General features: G+C 39.4%; 1 protein-coding gene across 2 annotated transcripts in view; it reads left to right on the forward strand.

Moving 5' to 3' along the window:
- The window catches only part of TLE1 (TLE family member 1, transcriptional corepressor), a 105752-nt gene that overhangs the window by 36567 nt on the left and 53376 nt on the right, over positions 1-15809 (forward strand). For both annotated transcript variants that reach the window (XM_049770569.1, XM_049770570.1), the window contains exons 7-8: positions 13886-14090; positions 14816-14832. In XM_049770569.1, coding sequence (XP_049626526.1) covers positions 13886-14090; positions 14816-14832 — 222 coding nt within the window. The remainder of the gene's footprint in view (positions 1-13885; positions 14091-14815; positions 14833-15809) is intronic.

Raw genomic sequence — 15809 nt, forward strand, 5'->3', positions numbered from 1 at the left:
ATCACGGGGAGGTCAGAATACAGTTGAAATTATTTCCTATATATATATAATATATATATATATTATATATATATATATATTATATATATATATATATGTGCCTGTACCTTTTCCTTTCTGGGGTATTAGAATTTACAGAGCAGTTTGCACCTGTCTTTCACCTTGTCCATGAATTGTTAAGTGGCATCCATTCCCATGGAAAGTGCTCTGCAAGAAGTGATAATGGTCTGCCCTAGCCCTTCCACTAGGTTTCTACTCTGCTCCTCTGGCCTATCACCAGGTTTCTACTCCCCTGTGTGGAATTCAGTTTGATTGAGTTCTTTGCTGGTGCTGGTTGTCAATCACCAGATCATTTGCTTTGCATTAATGAGCCTGGTGAACCTTGCGGTCTAGCCCCTGTTTGAGTTAATCCTCCGCTCCCATCCCCCAAGTGCCCCTGCCCTCTCCAAGTAGCAGCATCTCAGACACTCCTCCTGTTTTCTGCCTTTCCAAAGATTAAGCAAAAAAAAGTAGCTGAAACAAGGGATGGTCCTTTCTGATTTTATTCATATGTGAGTGCCTTGAGCGGATTCAAATCACTCATTTATCAATTTATGTTAATTGCTGTGAGAAGATGTCCCGCTGGTCTTTAGAGTTCGTTCAGACACTTTGTAATGATAATTAGACATGCTGCTGCACCGATCAGTAGTGCCACAGTCCAATGATGGCCACAGACAATAGAACCAGTTAATCCATCAGGGTTTAAAATTACATCCCAACTGGAGAGGGAGAAAAAACATAAGAGCCAAGGAGGATTAAAGAATGAGCCTCAGCTTGAAAACTCTCCTTTCATCAGTTTCTCAATTGCAGATAGGCAGTTGGGTTGCCTGTGGTAAGCTATTGGCAGTCAATTAGGTGAAATAAACTGGGAGGGTGACCTTCATTTCCTTTTAATAGCTTTTTCCTCTCTGCAATAGGGAACTTCAGTGGATTTTCAGCTTAAATTTTATTCAAGCTGCTTTATTACACTTGACAGCTTAGCTCTGCATAAACAATTCTTCCCTCCTCCTCCTTTCCCCAGACCCAGGCCCTGTGTTTCACCCCCTTGGTATCACATTTTTGACTGTTACTTAGTGGGCTCTCTAATCACATTCAACAAAAACCACAATTACATCTGCATTTGTCTGCTGCCTTCTGTCCCCTTTTCTTGTGTAATGAATTGCTTTATTTCAGAGAGCAAATCAAATATTCACTGGTACTTTCGCATGTTCCGTGTTTGATTAGCAAAGACTAATAGCAAATTGTACTTGTAGCTGGAGCACAGAATTTTTTAACCCAGATGAATGAGGATGAAATGCCTGTTTTGATTAAAGGAAAACATATGCAAAGCAATTCTCAAGTACCCAGTTAAACTTTGTGGAACATGTTTGTTTAAAACTTGGATAGTTACATGCTCAAAGGCTTACTGCCCTGCTCTGGCCTACATTTCACAAAGGAGGAATTTGTATTAACCAGGCAGTTATGGGTAATAACTCTATTTGAGTTGAGTCAGAAAATAAAAACTAGCAGGTCGTTGTAGAAGGGCAGATGAAATCGCTGACTCTGAATGGCTTTAGTCCAGGAAACATGTTGAGATTATAAAGGCAGATCAGCTCTAATAGCTAGCAACAATAATCCAAATGAGGGAATTTGGGTTCAGTACAAGATTTAACCGCCAGTCGTATGTCTTCAGGAGAATAGCGTGTGCAGTTTTTATCATTGTAAATTTGGATCAGTGTATTAATTCATGTCAGAGCTCTTCCAAAGTTCGTAGTGATTGACAATTATCCCACACGGCAAGATTCATGCACTTGGCATATGCTTGATTTTTGCTTGAAAGGAATTGTGTGCGTCCTGGAAAATCGAAGTAGCATAAAATTGGGTTGACAATTCAGTGGACCTTTGCACCCCTTCATTGAACATGCAGTATGTCAGCCTGTCTCCCTAGAGGGGCGGAGGCACCAGGAGGCTGTCTGTTCCTACAAGCAGCAGCTGCTCATGGAGTAAATGCAGCTTGGTCTGATAGCAGCTGTCAGTATTGTTCAGGAACCAACTTAGGGTGAAGAACAATGGGGAGAGGCCATGCTCCTCTGCACCACTCTTCTGCCTCAACTTAAAGGCTAAGAAAAGAAATAGTAATTTAACGGTTTAGACATCTATTACAAGTGTGAAAGATCATGAAAGAGTAGCTTTTAAAATGTAAATGAGCTAAAACAGTTTTATTCCCTTTAAGGTACAATCAAGGAGCTTACTCCTGCTTACTTGACAAGGCTAAAGATGTTTCTCTTTAGAAACCTGCAAAAAGTTAACTTCTTAAGAACACCCAGCTCATAGGGAAACTGCATTTGTGCCCCAGATCTGTCTTTGCTCTTTCAGGAGAAAGAGCTGTTAGGTTCATTCTGGCCTTGTGTGAATTACTGGTGTCATTTCTTATCGCTGTAGCTAGCTCTCATATCTCAGAAAGTACTGAAACCTAAGTTTTTCTTTTAAAAAATTTTTTTAAAGCATAGAACCTGCTCACATAGATTGCTGGTTTTATAGAAAGATAAACTAACATTTTAGATATTTGGAGGAACTTTTGAAACAGTTTTGCTGTTTTTTTAAATATGATTTTAAGTGATAGCAGATTTAGGAATTAATTGGCAGAATAATTACTGCAACCTCATCTTGTACAGATTTGTCTTTATAAGCTCTACATTCAACAGTGTATTCTTGTAACAATAGGAGATATTTACAATCTTAAACTAGGCACAGGGTTCAAATTTGATTTGCAAGCTGCTCATTTATGCTTTAGAAAACAAATACATGGTGGAAAGAGCTTATTTGAGACTTAATTTTTTTTAAACAAGTCAGTCCTAATCATTTAAATAACCTTACTTATATTTTAAAAACAAGTAGAATTTTATTAAAATCACCCAAAACAGAAATTATATAGCATTTTATTTGTGATATAGAGACTGGACATTAATGTAGGAAAGATCAACTTGCAGTGCTCTTGAAGATTGCTTCTTGTCTATGAACTAAAAAGAGCAAAGAAAGCTTACTAAACCTTCTGCTAGTGTTTTAATAGCTCATTGGTGATTCAATAATTTTCAAAAATATACTTGCTACTGAACTTTTTCTTTTCTTTCTCTTCCATCTCTTTAGTTTTTATTTTAAATTTTTAATAACTTTGCTATTGGTCTTCCTGAAACAAATATATTATGATCAGTTGTCAACTATGTGATGCATTTTCTTTAAAAGAGTAAAAAAAAAAAGAGAGAGCCAAGTATTCTCTCTACCTCTTGGTTTGAAATGATTTTTTTTTTGGTTTTTAGACTGGAATTCTAAGTTAGTGATATCAGTTGCATTTATATCACATTATCTTTCATATAAACATGTATATATCAGATAGCTAATAGATACATATCTATAGACATAGATTGGAGGTTTATATATTATATAATTATATGAATTAACACATAATTATATTAATAATAATATCATTATATTGGGACCGACGTGGTGGCACTAGAGGTAAGGTGTCTGCCTTGCCAGCGCTAGCCTTGGACGGACCGCGGTTCCATCTCCAGGCGTCCCATATGGTTCCCCAAACCAGGAGCGATTTCTGAGCGCATAGCCAGGAGTAACCCCTGAGCGTTACCGGGTGTGGCCCAAAAACCAAAAAAAAAAATTATTATATTGATAATAGTATTATATATTATATGATATAAATCAGGGGTCTCAAACTCGCGGCCCATGGGCCGCCCTCCTACAACATTTTGTGGCCTGCTGCTGGCCTTCAAATATCGCAGTATTTGCGATTATTCGCTTACCGAATAATCGCAATAAAATCACATTAGTAAGAAAAAAATCGCATTAAACATTCGCATACCCCGAGCAGTTCCATTAGGGGTATGCGAATGTTTAATGCAATTTTTTTTCTTACTGATGCGATTTTTTATTGTGAATATTCGGTAAGCAAAATCCCTTATGCGGCCCTGCCTCACCCCGACTTTGTCTCCTGTGGCCCCAGGTAAATTGAGTTTGAGACCTCTGATATAAATAATATAATCCATATATTATGTTTATTTATTACCACCAGTCATTTTCAGAGATTCTTTTTGGTCATTTCTTTCTCACTTCCCAAGACAGATGGTTACTGTGGATTAGAAAGCAATGACTATAAGTTTGCCTGTCTGTCTGTCTGTCTGTCTGTCTGTCTGTCTACTTCCTCTTTCTCATTTTGTTGGAGGGGGTGCTAATTTATGACCTTATACTCAGGTCTTTCTGACAGACCCAGGCCTTGTACAAGAAAACACCTCCCGATTTTCCTTTTTTAAAGAAAACATAACTAATAAATACATAAATTACATGTGGTTTTTACGAATTCCTTGTTGCTCAGTGCCATGCTATTTGTGCTCATCTGCTCATACTATTTTTAGTACATATGGGAGGCTTCATGGATTTGTGCAAGGACCATGCCAATCTGCTCAGAGTTGTTCCAGTTTTAGCAGTTTCAATGCTGCTGAAGTAGACCTACTCTGCTTAAGTATTTCAGAGCGTTTTCATTGTGAAACCTTGGAGACCCTTGTGTGTCTTGGGCATAGTGCATGAAGTTGGAGGAAACTGTGTAACTGCCTCTGCTCCTGCCCTTTACTGGGAGAGAATTCCGGCCAGCAGCTTTCTCTCAACCGGGACAGAAGGCAGAAAGCAGCTACAAATAATTCGCGAGTGTTAAGCTCTTTTGTGAACACCTAAAAAATTAAGCTGCAGAAGTTAGTAAAATGCTCAAGGTGCATTCCAGTCAAGAGGCTTTAATGAGGGAGAGCAGGGTTTATATGCCCTGCTCCTGTGGGAGGGGTAGTAACATAGGATTGAAATATAAACCAATCAGATTTGTACAAGTACAACAATTTTAACCAATGGGAGCATAAACACATTTTGATGGCGGGAAGGATAAAGAGGAACCTGGCAGGATGGGGGGAGGGGAAGCAAATCCTTAAACAAATAGCTAATTGATATTTACGCAAATACAATTTTTGTTTAGCCTATTTACCATTTAAATCTTTCTTTTGTGCAAGCAATAAGGATCATAATTTAAACTTTACAAAAACCTATCTATAATTACGTGTTTGAGAGCAGTTACAAAAACAGGTTCCGTGGAAAGGTTAAGGAATCTGGTTAAGCCAGATTCTGTGTGCTGGGCTAAATTTATTTGCAGAGTTTTCAGTTGGCTCGGGGCTAAGCAAACTTTTATGGCTTGAATCAGGCGGTGGAAAATTCATTCAGAGTTCCTTTGATATGTGGGATGCTCTGTCTCCCAAAAAACTGGATATTGTCCTATTTAAATTTTGTGACCTCATACATTAGTTAACCATGATCATGTCCTTGTCTATAAGTAGACAGTGCCATCTCCCTTGCATGGCCTTGGTGAGTTCCGACCATGAACTGCAGCATTCACATAGAACATGCTCCTCACTCTGAATTTTCTGTTTTCCTGACTGTCCATTGGAGCAACCACTATGCCTCTGAGAGGTGATTCTGCTGAGCAGCAGATCATTACTCCCTTACTGGCTTTGAGGTTAAGACCCAACCAGATACTTTTCTGCTGCTAAGTTATAGTGCTTTTTGTGGTTTTTGGTTTTTGGGTCACACCCAGGGGTTACTCCTGGCTCTGCGCCCAGAAATCACCCCTGGCAGGCTCGGGGGACCATATGGGATGCTGGAAATTGAACCACCTTCTCTTGGGTTAGCCGAGTGCAAGGCAAATGCCCTACCGCTGTGCTATCTCTTCAGCCCCATGAGTAGCTTTTAATAAGGACGACAGTGAAAAAGCACTTTTGAGGAGCAAACCAAAAATTAAAAACTGAGGTAGAGGGGTTAAATTCGGTAAGTTTGGTAAGTTTCATTTTTCTTATGGTTACAAATATTAGTCACTGATTGTCTAGCGAAGCTGAGCTCTTCTCTGCATCTTTTTTTACTGAATTGTACCTTAGTCTTGGCCTTGAGTTGTGGGACTCGCTTGGTCTCCAGTTCTTCTGGTTAAATTATTCTTTCAGGGGAGAAAAGTAGGGAACTTCCTTTACTATCATCTTGGTTGAGGTATTGTAAAATATTCATGTGTGTGTTAGTTTGTGGGAGAGGATAGATTTCAGGAGCCTTTCCCAGCATTGTTTGGCTTATGTGTGTTTGGGCCAAGTGGCATTTCAGGACCTCCAGGGCTGCACTTAATGATGCTCCTAGGTCTGAGTAGTGCCAGGGATTGACTGAACCAGAGTCAGCATGTCTGGTATGTTCCTTAACCTTAAACCTTATACTATCCCTTTATTCCCAAGATATTTTTAAAAATAATAATTATTAAGGTTTTTACACCACACCCAGCAGAGCACAGGGCTTATTTCTGGCTCTGTGTTCAGGGATCACTCGTGAAGCAGGGCTTTGAATATGGCAGGAATAGACCCTGTTCAGCCTCATGCAAGGCAAACTTCTTCTAGCTGTACTGTCTGTCTGGCTCTGCCCCTAGGACATTCTTACCACTTCAGAAAAGAAACCCATATCCATTAGCAGCTATGCCTCCTTTTTTATTCTCTACAGTAAGAGAATTGGCTTTGTTTACACTCCATGTAAATAAATAGACTGTGATATGGGTCCTTTTGTGTCTGGCTTGCAAAGTTTAATCATGTTAGAGCATGTGCTTTGAAATTCTCACAGACAAATAATGTTCGTAGTATTGTTGATTACTTTTATTTATCTTTTCATCATTTGATGAGCATCTATTGTGTTTCCATTTTTACTATCATGAGTAATGCTATTATGAAGATTTATGTACAGGTGTTTATGTGGACATGTCTTCTCCACACTGTGAACTGAATCACTGATCATATGATAACCAATTCTTTGAACAACTGCCAGGTTATTTTTCTAGGTAGTGGATGAGATTTCTATTTTTTTCTAAAGCACTTTGAACACTTTTTCTATTGTCTTACTGAGATTCTGGCCATCTCTTGGTGGGATCTCTTACTGTAGTTTTGGATTTGCAGTTTCTTATAACTCCATTTCACTAAAATCTTGTGTGAGCTACCTAAATAAACTTGATTTTGGAAGACTTGTTTGAACTCAGACCTTCTGTCCCAGAGCTCTCATCATTGTCACAAACCCTGATTGTCGTTCAGGGCAGGTTAGACTAGCAAGTCATGATGAATGATGATGAGGGGAGGAGTTAGAATTTCTTTTAAATGATGATGACTTTAGCCCCTTTTACAGAATTTTAAGATTTCTCCTTGTTTCTGCCTGCATATCTGCCATTTGTTTTTGCTTCTGATTTGTCATTTTCTATGTATAGAGCTTTGAGTATGAGGGCTTTCAGTGGAATGTTCTTATTATTTTGTATTCTTGTCTTCAAGTGTATTGAGAATTCATGGCCCCAGTAAGCAGTTTCTGCCTGTTTATCACCTTTGCCCCTCTTCAGGTGAGAGGCCATTCTCATATAATAGGAGATTTTCAGATAATGTCAATAGTATTGTCCTTCATGATTCTTTCTGCTGCAAAACAGCTAGCTCTTTCCCATTTTGTCTTTTTCTTTTTTTTTCTTTTTTTTTGCATGCTCCCAAGATACGGACTGCCTGTTGCAAAGAATCTAGAAAATGACACAATTCAAGGAGAAATGATTTTCAGAGAACTCTCAACAAATGCAACTTTTCTTATTTCTCCACCTTCCAAAGAGTTTAAATAGTGCTACAACGCCACTCCGTAGCACCCATCTAGCCTTTACGGGGATGCTATTTTAGGACACAGCTTCACTTCTGGTTGGGTTCAGTGTGGTCTGTGACCTCATTTTCCCTAAGGCTATTAAGTGGGCTGAGTTTCTGGAATTGAAATGGCCTCAGTGTTAGTCCATAGGTAATTTAGATTAGCATCTAGTGACTGTGAGAAGGGTGTGGATGATGGTCTTCATTTTTATTATGGTGTCTATTTTAGTTGTATAGAGGTCAGTGTTTTTAGGTTACTGCCCTATGGATGCAGATGACAGGTGTTAAAAGGTTGAAAAGTATATGCTTCAGGCTGGTCTAACGGTGGTAAACTGTGCCGTACCTACTTTATACAGGAGCCAGAAGGGAGCGTAGAGATGATTACAGTATTATATTAATGCATCAAATGTAAATAGCAAAGTTAATTTTATTATAGTAACATAATTGACCCAAGCCACACGAGGTAATCAGTGAATTAAAGAATCTAAATGCATGGCTATTATTTGACATGGATGAAACTACTTTATTTCTTGTGTGATTCAATATAATTAACCCATTATTTGGGGCTTATTTTATCTGTCTCATATTGTTTGTGTTAGAGTAAGTACCATATTTTTTGCTCTATAAGATGTACCTGACCATAAGATGCACATAGTTTTTAGATGAGGAAAACAAGAGTCAGGAGACAACGGCTGGGAACAACCAGCCTGGGAGACTGAAATATATTTACAATACGAGGTCCACAGCTGATTAAACACATTTACATAACTTTTTTATTTTACATCAGAGAATAAAAAGCATTTTTTTAAAATACATTTTTGTTAATATAAAAAAATAAAGGTTAGAGCAGCGATCAAATAGTTTTTATTTATTTTTTTTTGTTTGTTTGGTTTTGGTTTTTGGGTCACACCCGGCAGTGCTCAGGGGTTACTCTTGGCTCTATGATCAGAAATTGCTCCTGGCAGGCTTGGGGGACCATATGGGATGCTAGGATTTGAATAACCGTCCTTCTGCATGCAAGGCAAACGCCTTACTTCCATGCTATCTCTCCAGCCTCAGTGATCAAATAGTTTTAGATGAAAGCTCTAAATATGATGGTGAAAGTGTGTAACCTGATTGTTCTTACTATGTAGTATGTCTGTGTAATAAAGGGGGGACATAACACTATAGCTGTCAAATGGTTAGTCAAATGCTCTTCTCCCCTGCACTCGGGCTTCAGCTCCAGGCTGCTCCATAAGACACACAGACATTTCCCCCACCTTTGAGGGGAGGGTAGTGGGGGGAGTGCGTCTTCTGTACAACCTAAAGCTTTTTAAGCTTCTGTTTTGTTTTGTTGGGGTCATACCCGGCAGTGCCCAGAGGTTACTCCTGGCTCTGCACTTAGGTCTAACAGGACAAGTTCAAACCTGGGTCAGCTGCATGCTGGGTAAACACTTCATCTTGTACTATCTTTCCAGTCCCTCAACCTAAAGCAGTCTGTAGTTCACTTTGGATGTAGCAAAATACCAGTAAGTAAAATCTTCTCCCTCCCTCCCTTCTTTCCATTTTTGGGCTGCACTGGTGGTTTTCTTGTTTCATTCCTAGCTCTGTTCAAGCATCGTTCTTGGAAGTGCTCTGGGGACCCTGTGTAGTGCCTGGGTTAGTCACTTGGAAAACCAGCAGTGTAATCTCTGTACTATATTGCCTGCTCCTAAATTCTTTTCTAAAATGAAGTTTTGTTTGTTTTTAAAATTGTTAGTGGAGTCAGCTCTGGAAATAGATGCTTTTTTTTTTTTTTTTTTTTGAGTTGTGACAAGATACTTGATGGTGATGAAGGAATAATGAATAATTGAATTGCTGAAAGTCTTTTTCAGGCAATTATTTCAAGTTCCTTGGCATTTACAAACATGATTTTTTATATAATGGAACAGAATTCTAGTTTAGATTAAGACTAAAATTTCTCAACTTTAGGCTCCATACTGGTGATGGGGAATCACCTATATAGTGTCTATCTTGTAGGCCTTGAACAGTATCTTTGGCCTTCATCCACCAGGTACCTGTAGTACCTTATAGCCCTTCCAGTGGTCCTCAAACTATGGCCCTCGGGCCACATATGGTATTTGTATCTGTTTTGTTTCTTCATTGCAAAATAAGATATATGCAGTGTGCATAAGAATTCGTTCATAAGTTTTGTTTTACTATAGTCAGACCCTCCAATGGTCTGAGGGACAGTGAACTGGCCCCCTGTTTAAAAAGTTTGAGGACCCCTACATGGAAACTTTCTAGATCACTTTCTAGACTGATAGTCAGAAAACCAACTATGTTGCCAAAAAAAAACCCTACAGTTCATCAAAAAATGCTTTTTAGAATAACTTTATAGTATAGACATTTTTACTTGTCTGCTTTATGCCATTTACGTCTCTTTTAAGTGTTACCTCAGAGCTTACTAATTTGTATAAGTCAGTGAACGGAGCAAAAGCTTAATACACTGTCTCATTTTTGCCTTCAAAATCTGTGCTAGCTGAGAAATCTAGTCTCCCCAGTATGAGTTGCAGGTCTGGGTATAGAGGACTGGTACTTGCTAGTTCCTCTAGGAGCCAGAGTTACTGATTTGGTTTTGCTTATTGGCTTTTGTTGAATGTATAATGAGATCAGTATCACTCTTACTTTAAAAAATATTTTGAAAGTAATGTTTATCTGTTTCCCTTTTGATGATGGTGATAGATACATGATTGCACAAGGGCAGAGAAAATGTTCCTGGGATGCAGAGGGCAGGTAGTCAAATTGATTTGCAGTCAAATTTTTTGCTTGCCTGTATGTGGGTCCAAGATGATATTTGAGAAATGACACTTATTATTTTGATAAGTGTCTTTTGTTTTGAAGGAATCCAATACCATCTCCATAGGCTTGTTGCTTCTCTACAGAGCTCTCGTGTGCTAGAGCCAAAGAAATTCTTCTTTGTCTGAAATGGGTAGCAGGAGCCAGGAAATGTAGAATGGAGAGATGGTCTCCTAAGTTGTAAATGTGAATGCAGATTTTTAGCTGCGTTTAGTTATGATATTAGGTCCAGTGGGAAGGGCGGATTAGCTCTGGGTTATGGCCCTTAAATGCCATAAGAGAACCTGGGGGCTTTTAGGGTTTATCTGTTTTCTTCTCCGTTCTTGCAAGTCCTAGGTCTATACTTCACTCCCTATGAACCTGACACTGTTGGCGTCACAGGGAGAAGTGCTGTTCTTGGCAACTAGACCTCTTCAGTCCTAAATTCATGGCAGCTCTCTACTTGTCAGAAATGGAAGCTTTTGATGTTTAACCCCGTCTTCAGACCAGGTACTGGACATCAAAGTCTAGGAACTCCATGGCATGATATGGAAGTACCTCACCATCTGTGTTTCCTGACTGTCTATCATCATTAACAGCTGTGTCAACCTAGTATTCTTTTGCCTTTGCATTTTCTTCTTTATAAAGAACTCATGGCCAGGAGTGTGGCCTCAGAAACTTATGTGAATCCCTGGGTTCCATCCCTGTACTCCATATCCCCACCACTACCACCCTTGCACTCCTTGATGTGGCTCTCATGACTTTGAAATCCACAGCACTGGGAGAGGGCAAGCACTCCCCATGGCCCCCAAATAAAAAGAGCGATTGGAAGAACCCACTTGTCTCTAATAAAAGGACAGAAATTGATTTATCCTATGTGGGCCTGGAAAGTCTGAATAGGGTATAAGGGAAAGTTGCCCATGTTCTTGATAGCCCCGTTGATAGTTCATAGCTTAATGTTGGGTTTAAGTACTCAAAAAAATGTGCAGAGATGTGGTAACCTTCCTCCCTTAATCTAAACCAGTCTTTTCAGTCATATATCAGAGAACTAATATATTAGTTGTTCTTTCAAAAACCCAACTTGGTGTCCTTAGGAAATCTTGATTTCTTTTTTGCCTGTTTAGTTAACTGAGTATGCCTTTGGTATGACAGAAATGCCTTACTTCAGATGTTGTCTTTTGGCAATTCCATTCTAGATGGGGGAGGGGAATTGTTGGGAGGGGCCGGAGAGTGATATCTTGGACCCTGTAGTTACATTCCTTCCCTTCTGCCCTTCCCCTCTGCTTAGCCTCTCTTGTCTTCCTTTAATCAGTGCAGTGCCTAATTACCCCACTGCACTTGCTTATGTATGCATCGTTGCATCCCCTCACTAAAACCGGACATAGCTCTTATTCTTCAAGTAATGATAGTAATTGCTGGTAGGGCAGACTAGTTCCTCATCCTTCTCCAAGCACATTTCTTATGGCAGGTGTCTAGTTCCTAATTAAGTGCTAATGAGCATGCTTAGTGGACCATGAGACTACCGCCAGCTTCTTCAGTTTTCTATCTTGCCATCATCGAGCTCATAAAAGGTGACAGAGCAAGAATTATTTTTTGGGATGACGGGAAGGTGATTTTATATGTAAAGAAATTGTCATGATCTCTGATGGTGGGTGAGTTGTATACAATTTCTGATCATTCTTTTTAATGTTGCCCACTTTGACCTGACTCCTCTAGTTGGAATCACTTATCAGGAATGGATGTTTTAAGAAAAAGTGGCTTTTCTTTCTGAAGAAGCTAGGACTAACCTAAAATTTGTCATTAATGGCTATAGATAAGGATTTTAAAAATTAAAATTATTTTTATTTGGGAAGATGGCAAACCCAGAAGTGTTCAGGGCTTACTCATGACTGCACTCAGGGTCGGTCACTCCTCATGGCTTTAGGGGACCATATGGATTGCTAGGCCGTAAACTTGGTTCAGCTTCAAGCAAAACCAAATGCCTTAACCCATTGTACGATAGCTCAGTGCCTGATTTCTAGGTTCTGTTCTCTCATCTCTAGATGGACAAAAGCATGTTTATGATTGAATAAGAGATCAGTGTACTGAGTGGAAGTTATATCAGATCTGACATGAAGATTATATATTTAGTACAATGCAAGAGGGTAATAAATAAAGGAATAATGGAATCCCAGGGAAATGAGCACAAATCTGAATTTTTAAACACCACATCTTAGAAATTGAGCTGCAGTAGTTTTTACTATCTCATCATAAAAGTGTTTTATGTTGGACAGCACAATGATTCAGGGAACATTTCCCGGTTACTTTTTCACACAACATGGTCTTAAAATAGAATATTTGGGTACACTTTTATGCATAGATTTGTAATTTTCAGAACGAATTAAAGTTTGGGACTGGGTCATGCATTGTTGTGGGTGAGGTTCCACAGGATGTGGCAAGAGTACTTGCTTTGTCAGGGTTCTTCCTTTGTGTTTCTCTCTGACACTGAAGGAGCAGTAAAGATTGGAATCTAGGGCCCACAAGAATGGACAATATTAACACTTTTCTTCCTATGGAGTCTTCTGGTTGTCTCTGCACTCACCTCTGTGTCTCCAGACTTCTCATAGTAACCCCAGAGCAGCTGCCATTGTTCTTCTACAGCTGTTCTGTTGGGAGAACCTCAGTAGTTTGCTCGTGACCTTGGTTGCTTCAGTGATATGGGGGACCTCAGTACTAACTCTTGCTGCAGTGAGGGCTTGGGGAAAGAAAGACCTAAAAAGTTTTGGGTTAGGGTGGTATGTTTAAATAAAAGATGCTAATACTTCGTTCCGGAGTTCTGTATCCAACTGTTATGGTAAGTTAATGGGACCGTGTCATTGAAATAGTCTTTTTTTCACTGGTGGTAACTGGGTGAGGTTACCACCTAGGTTGTGGGCCTAGGAGATAAATGTCTGCCCTTTCTCAAATCAGACTGTGTACTTAATCTGACATGTTAGATTCAATGACATACTGGGTTTTATCCAGGGAGATGCTGAGAAAGGGAACTGACATATAAGAGCTAAAGTTGCTAATAATAAACAGCTCCACTCAGAGGTGAGTAATGCCAGAAAGTGATGGTGCAGCTAAGAGGACTGTATCTTGGGTAGGTGAGGATAGGTCGGAGTAGGTGAAAGCAAACTTGTGATGAACTGGAAGTGCTAATCATGTTTTCTCCTTTCCTCTCTCTTTTTGTGTTGTTCCTTTGTGTGTTTCTGGAACCTCCTGTACTGTTTCCTCCATCCTGTAATGTCATGTCTCCTTCCCTTCTGGATGCTGCTGCCACCTCCACCTCCCTCTTCCTCTTCCTCTCTCACCATCAACAGCAGCAGCAGTTGCAAGCTCAACATCTTTCTCATGGCCATGGACCTCCCGTCCCCCTAACGCCTCACCCTTCAGGACTTCAGCCTCCTGGAATCCCACCCCTCGGAGGCAGTGCTGGCCTTCTGGCACTGTCCAGTGCTCTGAGTGGGCAGTCTCACTTGACAATAAAAGATGACAAGAAGCACCATGATGCAGAGCACCACAGAGGTGAGAGGCCTGGCAAGCCAGACTAGGACTTTGCCCTAACGTTCATACAGTGCTGCAAAGTTGTGTGCACCGGTAAAGCAAGCCCCAATCCATACAGAGAGCAAAGCATGAGCTAAGAGGAACTGTCGCAAAGCTTGGCCACTGAAACCCAGTTCACCCTGCAAGTTTCCAGGGTTTAACATGGGCATCTGTAGATTTCTCCATCTCTTTAGATTGCAGGCGTCTTGGCAACTGCCTAGTTAATGCCAGTGGCCTGTACCATATTATGGAAAACTGTTAACTGCTTAATTGGGTAATTTTCAAAGAAAGTAATGTTGTTAAATGGGGCGAAATAAGAAGTTAAATTTGAAAGTGAATTGTGTTCAAATGAAAGGTTTGATAATTGCATCTGTTACTACTTAGTTTCATAGGCTTTAATTCTAGTATGCATTAAATATTGGGCAAAATTGCACTTGACTAATTTTTTGAAGAAAAGTAATTTATTCTGTCAAGAAATAAAAAATAGGCTTTGTGTATGGTTAAACTGTAAATCTTATGTTTACAAAATACTGTAATTTTCAGGAAATCACTGTATTAGGAATGTGCAATGACTTATATAAATAAAAGCCATTTTTCAAACTGTTTGGGGCTTGTGTTCTAATTATTCCCCCCTTTTTTTTATTTCTGTTCTTGCCTCTGTGTCTGAACGGGCATGTCTGTGCATTTCTTGGTAACCGCGGGAGCAGACAGAGAACCAGGCACGGTAAGTACTGAAACACTGCCGCACGTAAACACCTTCCCTGCCTGCAATGCCTCCCAGCCTGCTTTTTCTGAAAGAGCCACGGACACATACACTCCTCATCTTTCTCAGTGACCCATGTGACGTATTTTTTTTGTTTTGTTTTGTTTAATAGCTTGGCTCACCCTCCCATATGTTTTCTTTAAAATTTTAAAAGTGGATGAGGGAAACTTTAGGTGTGGAGGCAAATTATTATTATTATTTTTTTTTATTTCTCACTGGGATATATCTGTTGTACTGTTTGTGCCCTAGACCAATTTCAGAAATCTGTTTTATCATTCCATTCTCAGGCCAGGTTGCTTATAGTTGAAGAGTATTTATTTTTATCTTAAACTTGCTTTAGAAGTGAGAAGTCATGATGTACACATGAAATTGGTTAGTAGTATGGTATTTTTACTCCATCCCTTTTATATCTTCTGAAATTTAGGGTTTTTTTTGTTGTTGTTGCTGCTAGATTTCCATATCCACTTTTGCTCATAATTGTTTTTGGAATGTGGACTTGAACTTAAATTTATTTTAGACCAACAAAATGTGTTTCAAAGTAAGCTCTTAAAAATACAGAGATTGAGAATGGGAGGGTGCCTTGCTTACAGAATTTTTGTTGTCACCTGTCTAAATGTTGTTACCCATTTGATTTGATGCGTGATTGATCTATCTGTAACATCTAGCAGTTAGCTTCGGGCACATTTGTATGGAAAGTGGTAGCTCTCCATCATCCTAGAGCAGTTAGAGTTAGCAGATTTTTTTCATCTGGGATAACCTATGGTTTTTTACCTTCTTTTCTTTCTCTATGGACATGGCAGTCCTGACAATTTAGCATTTAAATGTGGCTCTAAAGAAAATGGATTCCTTATAAGTATCTTACACTCAAGAGTAACTTATAAATCATTTAGAGCCTTTTATTTCTTGTGAGTTTGGTGGTAAGGTGCGTAAATTAAGTT

The sequence above is a fragment of the Suncus etruscus genome, chromosome 3 (genome assembly GCF_024139225.1).
Source record: "Suncus etruscus isolate mSunEtr1 chromosome 3, mSunEtr1.pri.cur, whole genome shotgun sequence".
Taxonomy (NCBI): Eukaryota; Metazoa; Chordata; class Mammalia; order Eulipotyphla; family Soricidae; genus Suncus; species Suncus etruscus.